General features: G+C 42.4%; 1 protein-coding gene across 1 annotated transcript in view; it reads left to right on the top strand.

Annotated features, from left to right (window-relative positions):
- Positions 1 to 27,767, top strand: part of KHDRBS2 (KH RNA binding domain containing, signal transduction associated 2) — a 1,060,381-nt gene that overhangs the window by 988,546 nt on the left and 44,068 nt on the right. Inside the window, exon 8 of the mRNA XM_086925219.1 lies at positions 14,527 to 14,585. Within this exon, the coding sequence (XP_086781345.1) occupies positions 14,527 to 14,585 (59 nt within the window). The remainder of the gene's footprint in view (positions 1 to 14,526; positions 14,586 to 27,767) is intronic.

The raw sequence follows: 27,767 nt of genomic DNA, 5'->3' as shown, positions 1-27,767 counted from the left end.
ACATGGGGTGTTCCAGCCATATTGAAATTTGACATACAGGTGAACAACAAAAAATCTCATGTCATGGTGGTGGGTAAACGACCTAAGGCAGCAAAAATAAAATGCTTTACCTGTAATGGTGAGGAGGTATCCAGGGTACCGGTATTTTCATACTTGGGTGTAACTTTTGACGAAAAGTGTACCTGGGCTTCTCAACTTCAATCTAAAGGTATAGCTGTCACTAGATCTGCTACAGCCCTAATGAGTTTTGCCAAACGCCTGGGGTCCCGACCACCGAGGCTCTCTTAACAGTTTACAACTCAAAATGTCTTTCAATAGCTTTATATGGTGCATCATTATGAGGCATTTTACCACAGAAAAAATTGCAGACCATAGAGAATACATTTTTGAGATCTCTTTTAGCAGTCCCCTAATCAACCCCAGTATTTTCAATACACTCAGAGCTAGGAGTTGGTATATTTCTGACAAGTTACAATTAGCTCCACTAATTTGCTGGGCTAAAACATGGTTGAATGATGAAATTACTCTTAATCACACCATTCTTACTGATTGTATAGCTTTAGACAGAGTAAAGAAAATCCCCTGGCTAGTCTATATTAAGAACACTTTATGTAGTTTGGGTCGGCCGGATCTATACACCACACCAAAATCGTTACATAAGGGTGATGTTGAATGGATCAAGGAGAACTTTCTGGGACTAGCCATGCAAGAACGGGAAGCAGCGGAGGTCTTACAACCGAACATTAGAGCAAATGATATGCTTCTGACCACATCAGAAATTGAACCCTATCTACGGATTGTTGCCATCCCGTTCCACCGTCATCTGCTGGTTAGATTCAGATTCAATATTATACAGTTCTCTCTTGGTAACTATCCAGTATGGGGAAAACCTGAACAATCTACTCCTTGTAGCTGTGACAATTTTTCGGATCAATCGCTAATGCATTTTATCATGTTTTGTGATTTCTTTTCTGATATCCGTAAACAGTTTTTACTACCATTACTGAAAGAGGCGGGGTTTACACAAGTGCCTCCTGCACTATTATACTTACAACTACTGGGTAGTACTAAGGTGATTTTTGGGGTTGCAAGTTTTCTGGTTGCTGCTATGCGTAACAAGGCAAAAAGAATGGCTGATGGACAATTAAGAGGCATTACCGCACTTTAACTGAGTGTTATCCATTTGTATAAGATGTCTCCTTATTTAATATTTTAATCACTTTTATACCACATTTATGAACTTGAAATGAATTTTTTATATATGAATTGTATGTTTTTATCTAAAATGTCACGTGATTGCTTTTATGATTTTAATTAATCGAATAAAGCTGATTTGATCTGAACTGAACTGACAGTTGAGAGATTAAAGATTTCTTAAAGCATCTGAATATAAAGCATCAAAAGAGCACTCCTGTGGGGTTGCTGTGCTAGGGAGAGGAAGAGATTGTATAGTACACAAGAAAAAAGAGGATCAATGGGGGAGGTGGGTTATAATTGAAGTGGGCTTCAGGGGGGCTAAGTTCACGTTGGTTTCTGTGTACGGTTCGACAGGAGATGACCCTGACATATTTGAATTTTTGGATCAAGAATTATCAACCTGGTCCGAACCTGTTATATGCTGCGGGGATTTTAATATTAACTGTCCTTCCAGTGTCGAGATACAAGATAGACAGGGGTATAATGGGAGGAAGAAGAGAATGCATAGGGCTGCGGCAGATATGGCACTGCATAATGCTCTGTCTGATGCCTGGGCCAATCTCTTTCCTCAGGTTGATGGTGCTACATTTTTTTCAGCTCCACATAGAATTATGGTAAGACTGGACTACTTTTTAATTTCCAATTCATTAATAGCAAGCTCACAAATTAGGAAACTACCCCGGTTGGTCTCAGATCATAACCCCTTAATTTTGTCATTTAGCTTAAGTGGTATAACAAGGAAACCATATAGCTGGACGTTTGAGAGAGCTCTCCTAAAAGATGAAGGTTATTGTAGACATATGGATATCTGGATTAAGGAATTTTGGAGCATCAACAAGGGGAGTACCAGTTCAGGCAATGCATGGGATGCGTTTAAAGCAAGGGTAAGGGGAAAGACACTTAGTTATACAACGTACAGGCAGAAAGTAGAGAGGGACAGGGTGGAGCAGCAAGTTAATACCCTTTTGGTCGTAGAGGAAGAACTGGGTCGTCTAATTGAGGGTGGATATTCATTGGATCAACAGCTGCTGGAAATTGTGGTCTTAAAGGCTGAAATAGCAGAAAGTATCGCTAATAAAACAGCTGCAAATTATTTGGCAAGGAAGGAGCAGGCGTGTGAGCTGAGTGAAAGAGTGGGGCATTTTCTTGCTGTTAGAACGAGGCAGAAGATCGCTGCGGGGGATATTAGGAGTATAAGAGATGGGCAAGGCAACCTGATCTCAGATCCTGCAGGAATAAGAGAAGGGTTCAGGAAATTTTACACAGAGCTGTATGACGTGGAGGAGGGTGGGAGCAGGGGAATCAGGGACTACTTAGGAAATCCCCAAGTGGCTGAGTTAGAGGTAGTTGAAAGAGAAAATCTGCAATCTATTATAACATTTGAAGAATTAACAACAGCCTTATCAGATCTCCCATCAACAAAGGCTGCAGGTCCAGATCAGATCCCTGTAGAATTTTATAAAACATTCCTGGGAGCCCTTAGGTTGGAGTTACTGGATACACTTATTCAAGCTCAGAGGGGGGTTTTGATTCCAGACTCCTGGGGGAGTACAGAAGTTATAGTCATTTTGAAAAAAGGTAAACCTCCCACAGCCTCCGGGTCCTATAGACCTATTGCTCTTATGAACTCTGATGTAAAGCTATATTCAAACATCTTGGCAACAAGACTGGCAGCGATCATTGAGAAATTGGTCTCCTCAGTTCAACATGGCTTTATCCCGGGAAAAGGCACCACAGAACATGTCAGAACAGTGATTACTTCATTTGATGCCATGGAGATATCGGGCGGCCCTGTCGCAGCCCTATTTCTTGATGCAGAGAAGGCTTTTGACAGGGTCGCCTGGGGGTATCTATGGGAGACATTGAGGCATTTTGGGATTGGTGAAGGATATATTAGAGCGATCCAGGTATTATTTAAAGCACCAACTGCTAGAATTAAGATTAACAGAGAGCTTACTCCTGTGGTACAGATAAAAAGGGGGACAAGGCAGGGCTGCCCGGCCTCTCCTCTTCTCTTCGCGCTTTATATGGACCCTTATCTACGGTGTCTTATTACTAACCCTAGAATTCCCCCCCTCTGTCTGAATGGATTGCAGATTAATGTGTTGGCATACGCAGATGATGTCGCTATAATTACCCTAGACCCATCAACGGCAATTGGAGAAATAGAACAGGAGGCCTTAAAATTTGGCGAAATCTCAGGCTATAGGCTCGACAGTAGTAAAACACAAATAATTCAGAACTCATTTGCTAGCTGTGATGATGTTCGGGTGGTTCCGGCGGCAGTTAATTTGGGGGTCGAAATGTCGGCTAAACTTGAGACGGTGGTAGAACGAAACATGATTCCTTTATTGGCAAAAGTAAGCTTGGATTTGGCTAGGATGAACAATCTCAGACTTTCATTGGTGTATCGTACCAACATATATATATGCTTATATTCCCTAAGTTTCTTTTGAAGACATTTATTTGGCCACATGGGAAGACCAGGAGGGCCTATAAATGTATGACTTTACCCAGGGCAAGAGGGGGGTGGGGGGTCCCAGATTTCAGATTATATTACTGGGCCTCGGCTCTGCAGTATATGTAGGGTCTGTTTGGCGCGAGCGGGGTAGATCCAAACGTCACTGCCTTCTCGACTAAGGTATATTCCATTGTGCTGGGCCCAGAAACAGAGAATGCCTTTTTAGGCTGTGCCGACTCCTCATATTACGAACGCACTCGGTTTAAGACCGTTTTGGCTGCGCATAATATCTGGACGGCTGTAGCAAAAAAATGTGGACTGGGGAGATTCAATAGATACACAAGACTGTATATGAACAAGACCCTACCACCCTCAATTTTTGCTGATGCTACCATGGCAGAGTGGGCTAGAAAAGGAATTATTAAGATAGGGGATTTGCTGGGCTTAGACGAGAAGATGCTGCAATTCTCCGACCTTGAGGCAAAGTTTAATATTGGTAGGCGGAGTTTCTTTAAATATCTGCAGGTCAGGAGTTTTTTGAGCAGGAAGAAAGGAGGGGTGGCTGGCTTCGTTAAAAATGGCATTTTGGAAGCTATAGAACAGGGAGGGGAGTGTTCTATCCGCTGTTTTTATGCTACCTTGGCAGAGTTGAAGGTGGACGATATAGGAAAGTGTGAAAATAAATGGGCAGTAAAGCTAGGAATTCAGGGCCGACGTTTCTTGGATTCACTGGAACTAGGATGCTCAGTCCTTTGTTCAGCCCCGCTTCAATCCCAACACTATAAAACATTATACCAACTCTACTACACTCCGGCTCGTATTGCGCAGTGGGGAGGGACTACAGGGATTACATGTCCACGCTGTAGTGAACCAGTAGCGGATAGCATACATATATTTGCTGCTTGCCCTCAATTACGAACTTTGCTTAAAGGTATGGAGGACTTCCTGGGTCGTACACTTGGGTTGGTTGTCATGCTAACACCACCAGTAATTATGCTAGGGGTTAGGGGGGTTGAGGGTGAGGAACACCATTAATTTTTGTTTATAGCAATGGCGGTATATAGATTGATGATCGCTAGAGCTTGGCTGGATAAAGCACCCCCAGTACTCCAACAGTGGATTGCCATGCTTTTGGGGATTTTTAATTTAGAAAAAGGTATTTATGCTAGAAGGGGTAGAAGGGCAATGAGGTTGGGGAGAGAAATATGGGAACCAGTTCATCAATGGAAAGAGAGGGCAAGAGAAAGTCGTAGTTGATGTATTCCCTTATGATATGCTTAGTTTTGGTGTATAGGGTTTTTTTCTGTAAACTGTATTGTAGGTAATGTACTGTTTATGTTCAACATTTGATTACTATATGTACTTAGCTAGATTATTTAAGTATTAGTGCTTTGTGTGTTGCTATATGTGTGCCTACGAAAACTCAATAAAAATATTTTTTTTTTAAAAAAGAGCACACCTCTGTGGCCGCAGAACAATGGACGTTTTGAGCTTTTTATGATTATGCAAAGAAAGAAGTGCTGTGTGCTACTCTTGAAAAGCTCGAAAGAAGTCCATGTTCTGATATTAACATGGGCTTCTATGGGAATTAACAAGGGCGTATTATCAAGCCCATTATAGCCGTTTTATCTGCGGTTTCCTGCCGATAAAACGGCGATAATTTTAACACCAGTCCTTGATAATATGCTCCCAAATTATTTAATAGCAGGGACCCTTTTAATTATGGTAAGGGAAATCTCTGGACTAGTCTAATGGCAGACAAACAGTTAATCAGAGCTTCCTTACACTCTCTGTGAGTGTAATCAACTGACATTTCCACATTTTGGACATAAATGCGTTGACTTGTTTTTAGACGTAGTATGTTTAACGCCTCACTTTAAAAAGATCGAACAAACCTGCAACTTTGCACAATTCAAGGTATTGTATTTGATGTTTGATGTATTTTATGTTAAAATTGTAATGGTTTTAATTAACAAAACAATAAAGTCACTCTACACTTTCATTCCTAATTTCCAATGTCCTGCACTATCAAAAAATCCTAATCATTTTTAATATTAGCGGATTCGGGTCTTCAGTTATAATCGAATTTAGTGAAATGGGAGGAGAAACTAACCATAAATTTAGGGAAAGAATGCATTGTTAAAGAATGCATTGTTTTGCCACTCTCATTCATTAAACATTTTTACAGTCCATCATTTGTTAAAACAAATTTAAAAGACGGAGTGAAGCAAACTCACCTAAGAAATACCAAAACATAAGGAATGACGTACAAAACAGAAACAGAACGTTGATGACAATTTCACTGATGTGGTCCTCTTTAGAAACACAGTTAAAGCAAATACATGAAAAAAGCGTACAAACGAAAATAATAGCACCAGCCAGTACTTCATATGTCTGCAGGTTCTTTCATTATTCTACATTAGCAATTCTCCCACCCATTTCCTTTGTGTCGTTTTGTTTCCAATGAGCAGAGCGTAGCTTACCTTTTTTTTTTATGTTGCTATTTGCTTTTCTCTCCATTATAGGATAAACATTGTCGAACGTGCTAAATAGAAAAGCCAAACTATCCCTAAGGCTAACTATATCGGACCATATGCCATTGTTGTTCCTGGCGAGGTTTTACTCTTTGCTTCAATGCACCCCAATAGCTAATTTTCTGGCAGATGCTAGAATGGCATTAACTCTGTTTATGACTTGGCAGGTGCCACATCTTAAGAAATATATTCGCCACTGGTAGGTTCAAATGAAGTGCAATGGCTTTGGAAAATCATGTACCTGATATGTGGAGCAATTTTCACAGGCCCACTAAATGTCTTCATGAGTTATTTCATCCACTTAATGTCGGATTTGGAACTTGATTCCCATATTTTTTCCTGCACTGCCTCTTTGGAATGTCTCTTTCTGTCTCCTCGAATCACTGTTTCACTTTTCACTCTAATGACAGGCATGACATGTGGCTAAAGAAAAACAAGCAAGATGCACAGGTTTCCTGCCTTAGGAGTCCCATTGTCCCAGATATTCAATGCATCAAGCAACAAAGTGGTGACATTGGGATTTTGGGCGTCATGCAAGTGGGGCGCTCGCTGATGAACGCTCAGACAGGTGGGGCGGGAACCCCGCAGACCACAAACCTGTCTCTCTGTCTACTCGTTGGACATCACTTGTACAAGGGCACAGGTGCATGCACCATGCCAATGACTGGTGGTGCTCTGTGTTAGTTTGTGGAATTCAACTGCCAACCCCCGAAGTGAAAACTCCATTCAAATGAAATCCACTGCGTGTCCGAATGTGGTATTATAGGGTGGTTTGGGAACTTTATAAACTTTCCCAAGCCATCTGCTAAATATCTTGCCATACTGCTCCCTTCCCATCTTCAAGCGGAGAAGGGGGGGCGACTTCTATTTATGAAACTTCTCTGATAGTGGCTTGCAGAAAAGTATACAGTTGGCCTGCTTAAACGTTTTGTAATGCAGCCCTCCCTGTTTATTCCTTAGACCATTGACAAGTGCCTAATTTGAGCAGGTGCTTTCAAGTGCTCAGCCCCTTTACTTCTTTTACAGGGCCGGTGCTACAATTTCTGAACCTGCAAGTGAGGGTCTCAATATTAATTGTTCAAATTCAAAATAAAAAGGATAACATACATTGCATGGTGATCGGCTGGTAAATCTTCATAGGCAGGCCGGCATACGCCTGTCCAGGCAGGCATGATTGTGCATCACCACGTTAGTGATGATGTCATCACGCTGATCACAAATCCAAGAAGTCATCAACAAACTGTGGCTTGCATTCCATTCCCCTAGTCGGCTGCACCCTGCCACTGCCTGAGCCTAAACCTCCCATTGTGTAATTGTAGCTGGGGGCTGGCTCATGACGGAGTTGAGGCAAGGAAGCTGCAAGAGCGCATTTGGAACTTGGGAGTGAGGGCTCTTGAGGAAGAATAAATGAAAGTAAGTGTGGACTTTCCACTTGTTGCATAGCCAGAGTAGCATATCTGGCAGCCCTGCGAATCTGCTATCGTCAATGTGCTCAATGCGGCTGTGCCCCAACACAACTTTTGTGCGCCATGCCGTCACCTGTAGAATCTGTGCTCTGCACCCCAGCATAGTAATTGCTGAGTTTGAGTCCAGTAGGCACCACAGCCATACTTACCGGCATTGGCAGCAATCCTGCTGGGGACAATGCCTGTGCTGTAGCAGGCAGGGTCACAGCAAGCTGAGCAGTGGATGTCGTCGCCATCCCTGGACCTAATAATTACAGGCAGCACTAGCAGTGACATGACCTGCTGGGCTCAAGCATCCGCCTGTTCTGCAATAAACCCAGTCATACTACACTGATTAATATGTGCAAAAAAGCATTTTCATTTGGTGTACATTTTGTTTTTGCACTCAGTGTAGGTAAGAAAGTAAAACACGTCATCTTCCGCTTCCTTAGGAATGACAACAGGAAAACGCAGAGTTCAAAACAGCAGGAACATGTACAGGCTGACGACAGGGGTCACAGGCAGCAGCAGTCTTTGAGATGAGAGACAGCAAGAGTAAAGAGCAGAAGAAACAACAAGAGAGGACAGAGATATAATGGAGTAAAGTAGGAGAAAAGGAGGAGAGCAAATCAGATACAAAGAGAAAGCAGCCATGATGTGAAGAAGAAAGCATTAAGAATAGAGAAGATAGAATGAAAGGATGAGGAGGACAGGACAGAGGAAAAAAGCAGACAAATGATAAAATGGAGACACTGCTAATCACTGCTAGAGAGTGATAGTAAAGAGCCAAGATCGAGGGGAGAGAGAGCAGAGCATGAATACAAGTGAAGAGAAAAAAGGGCAGGACTAAAATGAATAGAGGGCAAATCAGAAATACAGGGTGTGACAAAGATGATAGAAAACAATTAGAGAGGTGAGAGGAAAGACTCTTAGAGCAAAGACTTAGGGGACCGACGACAGATCAAGGTTAGCAGATATAGACTGAGGCAGTTAGAGTGTTGAAAGTGGGGCTCACCGGAGGAAGACGTGAGTGGTGGCTCCTTGGAAAAATTTTCAGCACCTGCACTTCTTTTCTTACAAATTAAGCACTGCCATTAACGCTCTTAAATAACACGTAATTGTAACTGTGTAATCTGGAGCGACAGTGCAATGATCGCGGATTATGCATATCCTGACGCAAGGAGCCCATTGTTTGTCATGTTTTCAGTCAGAGTGTGAACCGTTTAGAACAACAGTATGCTCCCGAGGCCTACAAAATAAGGACATCCAGTCTGAATCTCAGGACTCGGACACTGGTGTCACGTTGGCTTTGATTAGTAACTAGCGATAATTTATAATTAAAATAATTTGTTATACTGACAGCATTGGGATCTCGGTGGTTTCCACTCTCCTGCTTTTAATTGGGTTAACTGCATCCTATGAAATTCTCAAGAGGATTTAAAATTGCTGCAAAGGTGTTTCTTCGGCTGTAAACGAGCTAGGGTGAACTTAAGTGGACAGGATTCTGCTGTTATTAGCATCATGTTACGGAAAAAGAACTTATCTCAGCAGCAAATGTTGAGATCATAGTTGTGCAGACCAAAAACCTCTCGTTTTGAATCATTCTGAAAAGTGTATAAGTTCTAACATTTACAATCTGTTTGACAGAATCTTTACAAAAAAACACGATTTAACTGAAATGTTTTCTATTTTTTGTGTATGCAAGTGTAGTTAATGGATGCCAACAGCACATTTCTTGAACCAGGAGGAGGGTGTGGCTTAACAGTCGGAGCGGCCCACTTTGAAGCTAGGCAACAAGGTTTGAGTCTGGCTAGAGGTAGTCTCATAAAAAAACTAGAGAGAGGGCCTCCCTGCAAAGTTCACGTTAATCATGAAAAGTAAGCAGAAACATAAAGTTGAGACCTAGAAGACGATGTCTCAGAAGAAAAAGAAATTGTGTTTCCAATGTGGATTCTTGTTTCCACAAAAGGTAAATGTTCGGTTATTGGACAGATATGCAAAGTCCGTGTGAAAGAAAACCATAACATAAATTTGTGCCGCCAAAGTGGTGAGCGAGTGCCTCTAAGTAACGTGAACCTATTTATGGTGCTTGTACATCATACACTATGAAAATGAACAACATGCTCCAATAATAAGAGGTACGGAGGAGAACCTGCTAGGATGAGTACCACTAATACATACACAAAGGGTCAGGACTCAACAACAATTTTATTGACCCATGTCTTTGATCAACCACTATTTTAAAAGGCATGAATGAGGTAAGAGAGTGCATGTTAAACGAGAAGATACAAGAAGGATGAACAGCTTTCTTTTTATGTTTCATGTACATTTTTTGTATTGTGTTATGTCAAGCACTTTTTGCACTTTATGTCACTATTTCACCAAGTCAAATAGTGTATTTTTCATATCTGTGTTCGTGACAGCCTCTCACGAAGAAAATTATGTATAGTATCTGGATACATGAGTGTCAATATATGCAATAAGTAATGGTTATGTTGTGTGTATTGTCTATTCCTCCACTGATTTGTACTATGAGGTGTTGAATATTTGTCAAGTATGGCACTGAACTCGGGTATGTTGTGGATTTCGTCTACTCAGCTCTCCAGATCACAGACAGATCTGCACAAATTGTTGATATATTCTAGACACCATTTTGATTATGCAAAGCAATTGGGACACCACACAGAACACATTGTAGCTTTTATCATTATACACCCAACTTCTGAGGGACACAGGGTAACCCCATTATTTTTAGGATACTTTCAGAAAGTTACCATTTTCTCTTCTTGTCCATTTGATTCCTGCCGTCAGTCTCTAGTCCCATGACTGGGTGGAGTTGACATTTGGGCTTTATGTATACACAACTGGAGCTTAAATGTGACTCGATAGGCCAAAACTGGCAGAATGTGAGGGAGTAGCTGGGTTCTGTGCACTTCAAAGGCATGTCTTTGAAAGCTTCTCCCCAGTTCAAAGGCAACACTATGCATAAAAGTAGGGTTTTAGACACCGCCACTTCAGTACACTTTTGGACCTGTGAATACTCTGCAGGGAAGGCCTTGCTGTGCTGACCTGTTACCTTCTGCACTCTTGCCTAAGGAGGAAGAACTGTAACTTCAACCCATCATTAACCCAGGACCGCAGAGTGGCTCAAAGGGCTAGTCTTCTGGCCTTCTGATCTGAGCCTCAGGGACATAACAGGCTTTCTAACTACTCCTCAACCTGTCTAGAGCAAGCTCCAGAGCCCCATGTGGCGCCCTCAGATCCTGGACACTTAAGGTGGCTCTGTGGGCTCCTAATTCAAGCATGTGGCTCCTTGCTAATGTGAATAGGCCTGTTTACCCTGGAACTGTGCCGCTAATATTGAAATTCAACGCTAGCCGCTGGCTGCCTGTCTCTTCACACAGCAAGCATAAATCACTCGCATGGACTGTCAAAGTGAAGCTCCAGCCTGCCCATCTGCAATCCTTAGCCTGCTTTTACGCCATGCTGACCACTGCTCGTGAACTCTACTTGCTCACGGTGACCTTCTTCAACAAAAACAGGACTCGGATCAAAACTTGAGAAGGTATATCGCCAGCGGTAATAGTATGGGACTGTATCCAACCCGCACTCCACAGTGTCGACTTGAACTGTTGACGTTGACTCAGTGCAGCAAGACCAGATAGCTGCAGTTGGTGCTTTCTAGTTTTGGGCACTATACTCTAGTTTACTTTTTAAAAATGTATAACACCAATTCTACTGATTAGAGTTTTGTCATTTTGGTTTTGTTTTATTTATTACATTAAGCTCTATCTTTTAAACCTGGTGTTGGATCTCTTTGTGTGGTGTTTTGACTTGTTTACTCTCTAACATGTTGCTTAAATACTTTACCCATTGCCTCTAAGTTAAGCCTGATGGCTCTGTGCCAAGCTACATGGGGGTTTATTTGTTCCTTACCCTGGCTAGGATTGAGGTTGCTGCTTTACCAGGGTGCACAGCCCAGTCAATAAGTAAACCATTTTCTACAATACATTCATTTGTGCCACTTGTTCTTTCTGCACCTTAAAACCCGACTCTAATGTTTCTCATTACACACCACCCACCTCAGGAGTGCAGAGGGGGTTTACTGTGAAGGGCCTCCAGCTGATGTGGTGTGTTTCTCTTTCACCTTCCATTACCTCGCTCCCCCTCTTTCCCTGACATAAGAGTTTTGGTTACCTTTTCACTTACTTGGATGTCCCTGGTCAATCTAATCAGTCGAAAAACATCCGCTACACTTATTGTTAGCTGTGCCAGGTTTTCCTACTAATAAAAACATTTTCTGGATAAACTGAGGCACTTTTTAAACCACTATTCACTCACATTTTCATAAAAAACCAGCTCCACTGTAGACGGGCGTTGTAGCACACCAGAGAGGCACTCAGCCTGTCTGGTGGGAGCCCAATGATGAAGCATGTCACCAGGGTTCTTTTTAATCCTAGAGTGATTTCTCTCGCTGACCCTTATTCTGTTTTTTATTTACCTTTCCACCTCTTTAAAGATTTGTAGAAGGTAGATTGGTTGGTGGATTATCATTTGAGTCCGGAGCCTGCCTCTCCCTCGCAAAAAAACAAGCATTCCTGACAGTTTTCCAGGTGCACATACAGACATGGATTCAGATCTTAACTCTCTTCGGGCTATGGAGACATCCCATTATTATTGTACTCTTCAGACTTCCTTTAGTAATTCTCCAGCATCTTTTCCTGAACACTGATGTTGCTTTCAGCTCACATTAATTTGCTAACATAAAAACAGGTAACGCATGATATAATTTCCTACGTGAGCATATTTTGTCAATTAAAGGCACAGATGGAGTGGACAGATGAAGCTGCCTCTGTCATGTTCTACAATGGCTTGTGGGAAGAATTATTAGATATTTTGGCACTAATGGTTAAGCGACCACATCTCAATTAAAGTTCTTATACAATTAATGCTTCAGGTTGAAGTTCAACAATGCCTTAAAAAAAATAAAAGAAGAGGGTATGTCCACCCTTCATTGCTTAAAAACAATGAGGCTTTTACATAACCAGAGGAAAGGGCAGGGGAACCTATGTAGATAGGGGAACCTGAAAAGACTCATAAGCAAAAAGGAGAAGATTTGTCATCCCAAAAAGGAACTCTACCTTTATTGTGGTAAATCAGGACAGTTTGTCAGACACTGCCCCCAGTTGCAGGAAACCTACCGGGATGCCTTGACTTGTAAACCCTGGATAGGTCTTTTTATATTTAAAGAGTGTACAATATCTCAAGCACATCATTATGTAACCATTTGAAGTTGCAACACCTAATGGGCCATGTGCACTTTGGGCTCTAGTTTACTGTAGAGCATTCTTCTGTTTTACACACTATGAATTTCAGATGATAGCAGATATACCTCAACATAATAAGATATATGCAGTGTCTATCCAAGGAATTGGTTGGAAATTCTTAAACTGGGATATTTTACAAGCTACTTTACCTCTTTGTACGAATTTGGGTTACTGGTTGTATTCAAGCAGGAACCACAAACCTTGTCAGGGTGAGGCAAAAGCAAACCCCAAATGAGCCTGTGATCAACCCTCTGGTAGCTTATTACAGAGCAGTTAGGCTTAACTTAGAGGCATTGTGTAAAGTATTTATGCAGCACTTCATAGAGTAATAAAGTAAAAAAAAACACAACACAAGAAAAATCCTACATCAAGTTAGATCAATAAAGTACATTTTAATAAATACCAAAACAACAATAATCCATTCAGCAGAACAGGAGTTACGCAACTTTAACGATTTCAGTGAATATAGTGCTAATAATAAAAAGCACCAACTACAGAGGATAGCTGGGCACACTAGACCAGGACAAACATCAAGTCAACCGCGAAGGAGAGCAAGCCGGTTACAGTGACCCACCTAAGACCACTGAACAAGAGTACCTTAAATCCAGGTTGCAAAGAGTTGCAGACCTCCACAACAAGGACGTATTGCACAGCTGAGGTGATACGAAGTCTCATTGTGCTGCATTGGTTTGCAAGAGCCATGAGGCTGCGATGCAAGGCCCTGCATACTTGTCAAGGAGTTCATCAAGAAGATGGACTTGCGATGCAAAGTCCTGCACTAAGAATGTGTCATGCACCAGTTGTTCCAAAGAATCTGAGGGGCTTACGATGAGGAGTTCTGCATAATCTTTGATGCTGCCATCAACGAGAGGCTTGCGATGCAAGGGCCAGTGTTGGGTATGTAACGTGTAACCGTGGTACCAATGGAGCTGTGGGCTGTAATCTAAAGACTTTGCTTCCACCGCAGTACCCGCCACCATCCTAATTGGGTGGTGAGTAAATCGCTTAGTGATGGCAGAAGGACCGCCACCGCTGGCTGGGCTTTGGCGGGCCTTCCTCCATCCTAATCGGCCCCCTAATTCCTAGTGTGTGGTTGGTTTTGTGAGGGGGAAGGAGTAGTCACAGCTTTTCTTAAGAGCAAGTGTAGTCTCCAGCTGTATATCTCAGTGATCGTCAGTTGGGACTTGTTCTGGCCATTAAGCAGTTAGACAAATGAATGTGCGAACAACTGCAAAGAAAATATGCTGTGGAGCTATGTTAATCAAATACTGAGCAAGACACATTCTCCTAGTAGGAAGTGAATTCAGTGCATAGAGAATGAACTAAATGAGGCAGTGATATTCAGAGTCACTGAAATATACAGGTATCTAGCGCCTGAGAGGTGACTCTAGCGACCCTTGTCACACTATCACCTACAATAGGCCTGGTGTACAGGAGACACTGTGGTGTACTACTCACGTAAAAGCAAATTCTTATTGGTTATGTGTTCTGTACATACTGGTGTGACCTGTTAATTTTTTTGTGAACTGGTTTCATCCCTTCTCATTCTGATTCTATTACAGACCAGCAGATTATTATGATTATGGACATGGACCAAGCGAAGAAGATTATAACCACTACGGTAGGACATAGTTTGTTTTAAATTCAGTTGCTGCAGAAAATACATGTACTCAACAGATTACTGAGTCTCACCTGTGGATTTGTGCTTTTGCAATGCACTGTTAGAAAGGTATTTTGGAAAATCCTCAGTGAGATGGCAATTTAAAGCACCTAAGTCTCAGATTTACCAACATTTTGTGCTGGCTTTATTTCACAAAAGTGGTGCAAACCCGTGCAAAATGTTTTTTTGGACTTTCTCGCACTAAATTTGTTTTGCCCTGGAAACTGACCTGAAGGCACAGATTCACTAAACATGGGCACAACACAGCGCAGCACCCAAAGTTGCTTGAGAGGGAGGGAGCAGAAAGATATAGCACTGGACTTCTCTCTCACTTAGCGCTGGCACACAATCAGGCTGCTGAGCGTTGTACACATATCTTTGCACCATAGTTTAAAACCATTCCCACTTTGCACGTGTGATGTACAGTGCAGCACACATATAATATGGGAAACGTTTAAAAGTTTCACTAGGCTTAGAATGTAGTACTCAAAGGGTATCTTTCCAGGGCGGACTCTATGCTAGTCTCAAGCAGACAGCTTTTCACTATGGAGCAAAGGTGTCTGTGTGGCGCTAGGCAGCCAGATGGTGCACCAGCACTAGAGACAGAGGAAAGTGCCAGATATTCGTAGATTTCATGCTCTCTCCCTCTCAAGCATTGTGTGAGATCTTTGCAAATCTGGGTCCTAGGATATAATGGATGTATTTTTCAAATACAAAGTTTGATGGCGCGTCATAGTAGAAACTGGACAGATGCTAATTGCAAAAATAAAAACATCTTTACATTCGAAGTGAATGTGTAAATAATGTGCATGTGGTGAAAACAAATGCCTTAATTCACTGTTACTCAAGAGGCTTTTTTTGGTGTTATGTTTGCAAACCTAAACATGGGACTGTGTGTGTGCGACAGACTTGGTTTTGTAATTATTTTAAGAAGATGCTTTCTGGTGTGTTTCTATATTCACATTTTGCGGCCAGTGCCATTATTATTTTGTTGTTCTTCTTTTTATTATTATTCTCATTATTATTATTGTTATTGTTATTATTATTCCTACTCCTTAGGGAGCAGCTGTTGCGCTTTCCAAGACGGTTTCGTTCATTTATTCACATTTATATTAGTATTAATAATATTTTTATTGGTATTGTTGTTGTTGTTAATATTAATATGTCAGCAGACATCCTCAGGCACACAGGCAGGTGGTTTGGTGCAGTCTGCGTCTAATTTACCTCTGCAACAAAAGGCTCAAGGCAAATCAATAAAAACTAGATGCACAAACGTTGTATTGCACAGTGAAGGATCAACTGGCATGCACAAAGGTAATATGTCAGATAACTTGTCCTACATTCACTGCCAACGAATAGTCAAGATCTGGCTACAGAAGAGTAGTCACTTTAGAAAATCCTATATGATAGGGACTGGAATATCCACTTCTACATTTTGACGTTTCAGATCTGCGGGGCGCAGTGATGCCATTACACACCGGCGATTACTGTATTAATTGACGCAAGAATTCGGGCAAACTGCTCTCAAGTGGAAGCATTGTTTGGTCTGAAAGTCTTTAGAAAGTTGTGGTGAAGAACAATCAATTCAACACCATCCAGAAGGCTGAGGGAATACCGAAGTAATCAGTGTTCTTGTATTATCCCTTGACCATAAGAAGCTCTCTGTAACAGAGGTCTACAGATAATATCTAAATCAATCAAAATAAGTTAAGGTATATTCTGGAGGTATGATAAGCAGTTTGATACAGGGTTTGCGATAGCACAAAATGCCCACTGAGCAGCGAAGATTGTGTTTGGCCCCAGTAACAGAACATAGAAATTCAGCTCTCTGGTCCAGAGAGTATGACTGTTAGAAAGCAGAGTATTTCTTAAGTATTGACTGACAGATAATATTTCAGGAGAGGAACATGTACATAGGGTGAGGTGGGAGCCGCGCTAGTGTTTAAAACGGCCACTGCCTTTATCAATAGAAAGAACAGAGTGGAAGATTTAAAGTGTATGGACATTGCAGGTACAGCATACAATAATGTCATGCATACGTGGTCAATTAAGTAGCATACTCATTTGTGAATACTTCAATACTAAAGATGGACAACATGTCAGACATATAGCACTGTGATAGAATGGAATAATAAAAAGAGAAGAAATGTGTGAGAGCATCAGGAAAGGAATGTTTCTGTATATATTGGTCACAATAGAAGGAGCATGCAGCGGTCAGAACTGTATGGGCCAGATGCAGAACTTGGCAGACGGGTTACTCTGCCACAAAGGTGACAGATATCCTGTCAGCCAAAATATAAATCCCATTAAATCCTGTGGGATTTATATTTTGGCGGGTGGGATATCCTTCACCGTTGTAATGGAGTAACCCGTCCATAGGACCAGGACAGAGGATGCTCAGAACATGATTTGAAGGACATCATACATTCCATAAATGCTGGCTGTCTTAGTGCTACAATCCTATCTAGGTCTTGAATTTCACATGCCAAACACATTATATATAATCATGAAAGGATTGCTTACTTTAGCTGGTTGAATGGATACTTGGATTTAACTGTGGCTTCCTCGTCTGCTTTGCAACAAGGAATTATCTACATTCTCTGTCCCCTGGCTTCCTTATGACTAAGAGTTTCATCTTGCCCAATAAATCATCCTTGTAAAAAATGCTAAAGGCCTGATTACAATGTTGGCGGATGGGATACTCTATGACAAATTTGACAGACACCATGTCTGCTGTATTACAAGTTCAATAGGCTACAATGGAATCTGGCGGATAGGATTTCAGTCACATTTGGGACGGAGAAACTCTGTCCGTCAAGTTCGTAATCAGGCCCTAAATGCCTCATATAACAGCTGGATTAAAGTATGTAAGGGCAGATTTATTTAGAATTCATGCAGTGCTTCCTTGCGTGAATGGGAGAGAGTTGAACAGCACCAAATCAATTAATATGTAGAACCTTTCAGCTTTCTCTTTGTGCTGCTGCACTCTTCGTTATGCCTCACTGGGAAAGGCAGAACATTTTAATGCATTCCCAGGCTTACTAGATTTGGAGAATATTGGAATTAGTAAGGACCGTGCCAAAATGCATGGATGTCTGGGAACGTCCATGATCCATTGATGGAAAGCCGTCCCAAAGCAAGGTAACACAAGGTAGGGTTATGAGCTGCCTTACGATACTTTGTGTTTACAAAACCACACAAAACCATGTAAAGTGGCTTTGCTTCCATTAGGAATAGCAAACCCTTAGTAAATATGTGTAATAATCCCCGCCCCAGAGCGATTCACTGCCAGCCTTAATAGCTATACATCCTAATATGGATGGTGGTGCCAGGTAGGCACCGCCACCATATTAGGGGCCAATTCCCCCTGGCCGGCAATCGGAACAATTGGTAACTGGCGGAAAAGCGGCGGACGCAAAGTGCTCGGTACGATGTTGTGATGGTTACCACCGCCAGCTCGGCGGTGGAAAACATCACAACATCATAATGAGCCCCTTAGTTCTGAAGAATTTGAATTATTTAGGTGTATGCAGTGTTCTTAAAAGCATAAATAGCTGAGCCAAATTTGAGAAATGTTTTGAGAAACTGTGCACAATACATTTACGGGTTTGAATGCATGGGAAGGTTCACTAAAGTAGTTGTGAGTATGGAAATAATACCATAGGGTTACTCTTTTGCCTACTTTTACATGATGTTGTGCATCAGGCACAGAACATCAAATGTTCTGTGACTTAAAGTGCAAAGAGGACACTGTCCTTTCTATTTGTCCTAATTAAATATTAATATGTTCCATCTTATTCCATTTTGCGGCCATATCACAAAATCATGTAATAATACATAAAAGAATACGACAGGCCGACTACTTTACTAACACCATGCATTTGTGCATAGGCGCAGGTATCTTCATTTAATGCCTCCGCAAAGTGATCCAAGGCTATCACCAGCCTCAGACATATCAGGCAGTGGTCCAGGAGACCATTCCCTGGGATGTTAACCCAAATGCTTAACCTTTTTTGAAAACATAAAAAGCAACACAGTTTCCTTTAGGGAGTAGGAGCTGCTTAAACAATTATAACAGTTTGGGAAAGCAAATGCATCGTTGGAGGTCTGATGTGCCTTCAAGGCCTCCTTCCCAGCACTTGCAACCAATCATAACGAGTAGCAAAATGTCACCTGTATAATTAACATTTAGTGACCCTCCTGTGAATGGACAATTTACGATGTGATAGATTCAATTTCTCCAACCAGTCAATGTTCAAATTGGACATCCATGGTTTGCAAGTAGGAAGGATACAACTAAACCTGAGAATGCAGAAGTATTTACAGTATTGTCTTTATACTCCAATTACCTTTTCAATACAATTTCAATGTAAAACGTCATATTTGCAAGGCCTCTCTCAAAACTCACCTCTTCCCACCCCTTGGTTAACAACAGCGCTCACTCATGCCTCCCCCTCACTCACTCAGTCTTAAAGCGCCATGAAGCTTCGGTGTTAGCGCGCTCTACAAATGGCACTTAACATAACATAACATAACATTTAACAGCACTACTTTGGTTTCCATTTATTTCACTGTCCCGGAAATGTAAGTCATTCACTTCATGACATTTTACATCAAGTAAAACATGAAAACACATCAGGTAATGCTGCCTAGTGTCTCATTTGTTATTAAGTTTCAATTACATTTTGAGTAGGTAATAACAGAAGAGTGCTACTAAATAGGTTTGTTCTTTGAACTACTGTATTAAGTGATAGCAAAGTATGTACACTGTGCAGATTATTTACCCATGTTGTAAATCAGCTAGCAGTACTCTCCCTAAAATGGTGCATTCTCAGTGGTTCCTAACCGGTCAATATCTAGCCAGGTGATTCATAGATAGTCCCTGAGACCAGCCACATTACAATAGCAATCCACATCACTACACTACTGCATGTGAAGATTAGCAATTTCAAATAAAATACTAGACTATTCAAGAGCCTACAGAAACAATGTGCATAGAATTTCTTCTTACCTTTGCTGCTGCAAATTCCTCATTAAAATAAGTCACTGAGAACATTCTTTTCCATGTCTTGGAATTATTTATAAATATAAATAGTGTTTTTAGTTTGTGAAAATTGTGTAGTCTATGATATTTTTCACTGTGTTTTAAAATAGCGTTCTCATTCTTTTTTTTATTTACTATGTCAAATATTTTAAAATGTGTTTCAATTGATTATCCTTCAATATAGACATTTTTTTAAGTGCACAGGAAAACATTTTCACATATAATACATATTTATTGTAACAATTTTGTATAATTTACTTTGTGTAACTTGCAATAGAAATGATTTTGAAGCTGATGAATATGAATTCAGTGTTATGGATCTACTGATGAGAAAGTCACAAAAAGTAGAAAGAACAGGTGAAAAGTCCAAACAGTATCTTTGGAGGATGAAATATATTACAGTAATAACACATTACTCTTGTGATGTGAAAGTATTAAAATACGCAATTACACCAACTTCAGTTATTAAAATTAATGTAGGGCCCAATCCTACCAAAATTGCACAGGAATAGCGAACTAAGGGCCATATGTATGAAAAATAAAATAAATGCGAATACCCAAATAGCGATTCCTTAGTTGCGTATCCATAGAATTTGCAAACTCGCAATTAAGAAATCACAAATCTGCTAATCGGAAATTCCGGTGCAGCTTGATGGCATCACAACCAGGAAGTGTGACTACCCATGCTGCACAGAGTTTCAGAAGCAGAGTGAGAGGCTGGAAGGAGAGTTGAGGCACCACGGCACTGCTACTGTGAGAGGAGACATGGCCAGCCAGGACAACCAGAAGTGTGAAACAGCAAGGATAGAAAACAAAAGTTTTCTAAAAGGGAGCAGGAGGTCCTGATACAGGAGGTGGTGGTGAGCCATGAGCTGCTATTCAGCAAAAAATCCCGAGTGTGCTGGAAACACGCAAAAGAAGAATATGGGCAGTGATACATGAGAAAGTAAACTCCATTGGCGTCACCCACCGCAGCGTTAAAGAATTGCGCAAATGGTGGTATGATATGCACCAGCGTGTGAAGGAAAGGGTTGCTGCCAGGCTGCAGGAGGCGAAACAGATCGGTGGAGGGACTTCCACTGCTACTGCTTCCACGCCACTGGAGGAAATGATCGAGGGGACCCTGCTACAGGAGAGTGTGAGCGGCGTGGCAGACCTTGACAGCTCCGACTTCCCAGAACCAAGACAAGGTAGGAAGTATGCCATCACACCCCTGATACTGACCTACTTCACCCCCACACCCAGGAGAGACCCAGGCACACATCAAAAATGAAAGTCCAGTGCAGGCACACAAGCAATCACAGCAATGCATTATGGGAGATGTTGTCACATGAACCTAACAGTGGAGCAGTGAAACCCAGCTAGGCTCCAAGCAGTATGTGGGTATCAGTGAAGGCAAAATACAGACAGTCAGGACCCATGTAACTCAAAATAGTGTAATTTATTGCATTTCCAATGCAAGGCAGGACAGCAAATTAATGTGTGCATTTACATCCACAGCGCCACAAGAAACTCAGGGACAGAGGCCCAGAGGGGAGGATGAGTTCCACAGTGCAGCAGTGCCAGGGCAAGTGGAGGAGGAGGAGGAGGAGGGCAGCCCAGTCATCCCAGCAAATCGCCCCGGCGCATTGCAGTGGCTCCATTGCCACTGCTGGAGGATGAAACCCGGGACACTGATGATGAAGCCAACCAAGTCCAGGGACAGTCTGAGCCACAACCCGGACCTCAAACACTTCCAAGTCCCATACCAGCCATTTCAATCAAGCGCAGGGCACGTCCATCCCCAAGTACATCTGCGGCAGAAGAGGAGACAGTGTTCAGCGGCCTTAAAGGGAACATGCTTGAAGTGCAGCGCCTGCAGGGAAGAAGCATAAGGGCAATTCAGAGACAGCTGAGGTTGGGCTTCAGGGGCATTACCGGTGCCCTGGAGGCACTCTGTGCTGAGATAAGAGAGCCGTGCTGCTAGGCGCAGGGAGAGGCAGCGCCTCCACACACACATTGACCTATTTACAAGGGCTGTCAACTATCTGGCCTCAGCCACCCCAGTGCAGTCACGGCACAGCATCAGCATGCAGCGTGAGGTGGCACACTGCAGCCAGGACGTGGCCAGGGGACTAGTCCAGATCACATGTGCTGTGGACCAGCTGCGGATAGTTGCTACTGGTGAAACAGGAGTACTCAGTTCACTGGAGGAGGACGCCCAATCAAGCAGGAGCAGCATCACTCAGCCGCTCCCACAGGACAGGTGCTGTAGTGTGCGTCATGGCAGGGCTGCAGATGCCACTGAAGAGGGCAATATGCACTCGGGGTGAGAAGCTATGGGACGTCAGCACCGCCGTTGAGGTGCCCTGACTACCAAATGGCAATGGGTGGATTAACCCATTGCACACAGACGACTGTGAACAATTGTTTATTCGCACTGTGTGTCCAACATGTGCAGGACATTACACATGTGTGCTACACAGGCTGTGTGATGTAATACATCTTGAACTCAAGGATATTAAACACAGTTTAGTATGAATACATAGCTTTGCGTCATCATTTCTCACCTAGAAATAGTTCTGTGTTTTTTCCTCTCGCCTCTGGTGCCTGGCAGCCGCACCAATTACATCGTCTGGCCTGCATCCTGGAGCTGGTCCCTCCTCATCTGATGATTCCAAATCTGTGAGCTCCACTTGGGTGCCTTTCCTGGTGGTGATGTTATGCAGCATGGCATATGCAACCATAATCTTGCAGCAGGTCTCAGGGCTGTATTGTAGTGCCCCTCCACTCTTATGCAGGCAGCGGAAACGGCTCTTGAGTATACCAAAGGTCCGCTCAATGGTACTGCGGGGGGCAGTGTGGGCACTGTTGTACCTCCGCTCCCCAGCTTTGGCAGGATTTAGGTATGGGTTCAATATGTAGTCACGGACAGCATACGCACTGTCACCTGTGGGTCAAGAGGAAATACTATTGTGTCACTATTTCCTATGCAAGTACCTAGCATATAGCCGTCACTAAACTCCCCATTTGAGAGTCGACGGTGGATCCCACTGTGGCGGAAGATGAATGATTCGTGGGTGCTGCCTGGGTATTTCACTGTGATAATGGGCTTGCCATTGCCCACCACTTGTATATTCAAGGAATGGTAGGACTTGCTATTCCTGAACACATATTGGTTCTGGGAGGGGGGGGAAATAGCGACATGGGTCCCATCAATGCAACCAATGACATGGGGAAATTGTGCAATTTGATAGAACTCCTGCTTGGTCTGGTCTAGTGCCTGTGGTGTGATGGGGAAGTGGATGTGGTGATGCAGCCTCTGGACCATTGCACCCAGGAAAGTGTGGAAAAAGCACGAAAGTGCACTCTGTGAGAACCCTCCTGCTGTGGCTATCAACCCCTGGAAGCTCCCTGATGCCAAGAGGTGCAGTGAGCACAGGGCCTATACATGGGTGAGGATGATGTGTGTCCTGCTTTTATTTATTCAAGCATGGGTTTGAGCTCCTCAATTAAGTCTAGGATGCTCTCTTCATCAAGCCTGTATTTAATATGGATCTCCTCCTCTGTCAGCTGGCACAGGGTAATGCGCACTCTGAAGATCCTTTCCTGGCATCTCCTTCTTTGTGCAGCAGCTCTGAATCTTAGCCTCCTGGCTATTACATACAGCCCAGCCATTGTGGAAAGTACTGTGGCACTGTAGGCCTCTTTAAATAGGTTGCACCTGGTTTCCACCCGTTCAGACTTGGTGGTAATTGCGATTAGCAATTTTGCGATTATTGAGTTTTCGCAATTAGCGAATTTTTGATGCATTGCATTTTCCGAATTCGCAATTTAGGAATTCCTCATTTGTGATTTTTGCAAATGTTGTGCAGCATTTTGCGAATTCGCAAATTTATTCTCAGATTCCATTTTCCGCACAATTGCTAATTGCTAATTTAGCGATTAGCAATTTTGCGATGACGATGTCGCTCATACATAGCATGGCTGTGTTTTGCGATTGCAAACACCGTTTTTTTGCAATTCGCAGTGTTTGCGATCGCAAAATAGCTTCATAAATATGGCCCTAAGAGAGCACAAGCAGCTTCTGGTGACTGCCGTTCATGTCCTTTAATGCTATTTTTGTAGTACCAAATGCATTTTCTGGTACATTTTGGACTCGAGGATGTATCTTGCACTAAGAAAATAGTGCTAAATGTAGTATCATGCTTATCACGTAATTACGCATAATTCAGAGTTATTTTGTGGTAATTTACACTATAGAGAATTATGCCAGTTACACCCTCCCCTTCTCTGGTAAACTATGACTGGGAAGTAAACTGAAAGACTCTTGCTGCAAGTACATGCTTCATTCAGCATCCTAACCCGTTTTGTAGCAAAAATGAGGAGGATATCTGAGCATTTATAGAAATCCTTACTACATTTTAGCTTTCTAAATTACTAACCCTAATATCTGAGAAAAATAAACTCCTAACTTTTTTTTATTTTACTGCAGTCTAATTCAGACGGAAATATTTAATTTCTTCAACTCCTATTTTAATAAGATTGTGTCCAGGAGTTCCTCACTTTGTCATGAATACACAATGTTAGTATTCTAATTGTTCACTAGACCTTTGTGGCGAAGCTAGTGTATAACAATTTGGAATCAACTGATAAACTTCTGTTGAAAGTACATGTTTTGCACTGCTCTGATGAGCTGTGGACTGTGCTGCTAGGTCCTGCGCAGAGGATGCGTCATACAGCGGTGATTTCAGGGAGCTGAGGGCTGCAATGCAAGCTCCTGCATCAAGGATGCAATGCCAGTGGCTCTTCGAGGAACTGATGGGTTTGATGTGAGGTCCTGCATCGAGGAAGCACCAAGTCAGTTACAGAGGACTGCAGGATCCTGTGCTGGAGATGCGTCATGAATCGGTGGTGCTGATGCAGAGCTGCTAGGGGGTGCAATGTGCTCCATCGGTTCTGCCTAAAAGACCTCAGCTACGCAGGCAGAGCCCTCTTAGTCCCATTTCCAAGGGCCTAGGACTGGAATAGCACCACTTGGGGGACAGTACGCACAGCAGGCAGAGTCCAGGGTAGGGTTTAAGGTCGTTAGATCCTTTTGTGTCCCTGAGGCTCAGATCAGGAGGCCACCAACAGTGCCTTGCAGACTCTCCGGTGGTCTTGGTTCAAGATACAGGTCCAAATCATCTCACTTAGACAACTGGGCAGCAACAGGGCAGCAGGGCAGCCGGGCTGGAGGGTGGCAGGGCAGCAGAGCAGTATTTCTTCTTCTGAGTCTTCCATAGTTCCTGATGTGCACTGGAGAGTTAGGTCTATTTATCCCCAAAGCCAACTTTGAAGTAGGAAACGTTTTAGAGGATTCCACACAAGAGGTGTTTGAAATTCTCTTCCTCCCTGTTCTGGCCCCAGCTTGTTTGGGAGCACAAAAGACTAGTAGGAAACCCTTTGTGAGTGTGCTGAGGCAGAGTCTTTGTGATGTGCAAGTGTGGAAGGTGAGAGTTCTGCCGCACCCATCAAAACAAAAATGGCCCATCTTGCCAACAACTATTCTCCCTTTGTTCCCACTGTTGGCAGCAATACACAAAGACCAACTGTCATGTGAGCTAGGATACAGGCTACAGGTACCAATTGGTTGGGGGAAGAAATTGCCAACATTCTTAAAGTATCATTTTCAGCATTGGGACTTAAATTCTGACACTAGTTTTAAAGAGGTTTCTAAGTTACAATTCTGTAGAAACCATAATCAACATTCCTGCATGCTCCCAATTCAAAGTTATCACTTATTAAATGTAATAAGGTAAACCAATGTCCTCCTATGGGATACGTAGGCTTTGTTGTAGTGAACATTTTATTTAAGAGTTTTTCATTACCAGGACATGTCCTAGTTAAAATTACAAGTTCAACTTTTTAAAATCACTGCACCCTGCCTTATGGCCTGTTTAGGGCCTACCCTAGGCATGACTTACATGTATTAAAAATGAAGGTTTGGGCCTGGCAAAATATGTATTTTGCTAGGTGGAAATGGCAGTTTAAACCGCACATACATGCTTTAATGCCAGGCTTGAGACATGTTTAATATATTCCTTAGATGGGTAGTACAATGAGTACTGCAGGCCTACTAGGAGCATTTATGTTACAGGCCCTCGGTACATGAAGTACCACATTACTAGTGACTTACTTTTGAATTAAATGTGCTATTTGGGTGGAAGCCAATTTTACTATGTTCAAATGAGAAGACAAGCACTTTAGCACTGGTAAGCAGTAGTGAAGTGTACAGAGTCCTAAAAGCCATCGAAGTGGGTTCAGAGTACAGGAGGATAAAGGTGAAAAGGTTTAGGGATGATTCTACAGAGAGGGCTGAGTCCAGGACTAAATGTAACGTCTCTGTAACCAATGTTTTTTTCAGTACATTTTCTTTTCAATATACAGTAAGATGTCCATCACTGTGTTTGCATGGGGTTTGGCGCAGGGCCTGGTGAGAGGACAGGCCCTATGTCTAGCCCCCCACAGGCACCTTATCCCCCACAGCAAACAGTCTGTGGCTGTGCGTGGGGTTGGGAGCAGGGTCTAGCCACAGTCCAGGCCCTGCATCCAACCTCCCACAGGCACCTGATTCCACAATGCATGCCCTTGGCTGTCTGTGGGAATGGGGGCAGGACCTAACCTCCGGCCAGCTCTGCACCCAACCCCCACAGGTCTGCATTTAATGCATTTGGGTGGGACAATGGGCTGCAGGAGTGGAGGCATTGGGAGGCGATTGAAGGAGAGCTCTGTGCAGGGTGGAGACTAACACAGGGACTGCCATATGGGGAGTGTTCATACACTTTTTCTTGAATGCCTAGCTCCGTGGTTGATATTTGGATGAAGAGTTCATCAAATCTCTACAGTGTTGTTTACAGGAAGCTGAACATGCTTTGTAAAGTTATCTGTATCTGGGATCTGAAAATGAAAAATAAAGTAGTTAAAATAAAAAAGGAGAAAGCATTCAACCAAGATAGTACTAACTCCTCTAGTCCCAGTCATTCTTTCAAGCCTTTTCACGGAGATACTTGGTTGACTATGTTAAATGGTGCAGACAAGTCCAGAAGTGATAGGTTGCAGGCGTGGCCATTGCCAAATATGGACAGCACATGACCAATTCAATTTGCAAAATATTGCAAATTTCATGCTATAATCAGTTCTGTATCCATTTCTGTGGGAATTGAGTAGATTATTTTATGAAGGTTTTAATGCCTTCGCTGCTAGCCACTTACACCTTGTGTTAAGCCTTTATTTGGCTATTTAGGGTAGTTTGTGCTTAGCACCCATAACCTTTTGTCCACATAAGGTATCCACACCAAATGTGTCCCTTTTGTTTCCAAACAGCTGGTTAATTCTAAAGGTATCCAGGGTTTGTGGACTTCCCTGGATGGGACCGAAAAAAGTAGCCAAAGTACATCTAAATGTGGGTTTTGGGGAGAAAAATGGGAACAAAATGCTGCAGAAGAAAGCATCTTTTAAAGGGTCTTTTTTTCTCCTGCACATGGCGTTAATGAAGGCAGACTTAAATCACAGAAACACATTTTTCAACACAGTTTTGGCATTTTATTGGAACATATCCCATTTCTCAAATGTATTGTGCTTTCAACCTCCTTCCATTTAGTGGTAGAAATGGGTATGAAACCAATAGTGAATCCTGAGCAGCTGTACATTTTGGAAAAACATTCACAATTTAAAATTTAGCAAGAGGGTTTTGTGTAGATCCTTCAAGGTGTTCTTAGAGAAAGTACCAGTAGAAATAAGAAAATATTAAAATTGAGTAGAATAAAACAGCCATTTGTGTCTATGTTTTCATCTGTATCTTTCTCAAACAGTGGCAGATTTTCAGAAGCAATATACAGTTACGTCCACTGGACCTTTCTGTTTGCAGGGATATATAGGGCTTGTAGGTTCTATAAGAAGCTGAGGTACCCAGAGCCAATAACTGAGCTGCACCTTGCAATGGTTTTTCATTGTGTACCACGTATACATCGATTTAGTGGGTAAAATATGAAGAATGAAAAATAGGTATCAAGGAAACCTATGTATTTACAAAATGGGCACAAGATTTGTAGTTTAGAAACAGTGGTTATATGCTAATC

The sequence above is a fragment of the Lissotriton vulgaris genome, chromosome 6 (assembly GCF_964263255.1).
Source record: "Lissotriton vulgaris chromosome 6, aLisVul1.2, whole genome shotgun sequence".
NCBI classification, from domain to species: domain Eukaryota; kingdom Metazoa; phylum Chordata; class Amphibia; order Caudata; family Salamandridae; genus Lissotriton; species Lissotriton vulgaris.
This window is presented reverse-complemented; position numbering and strand designations above follow the sequence as displayed.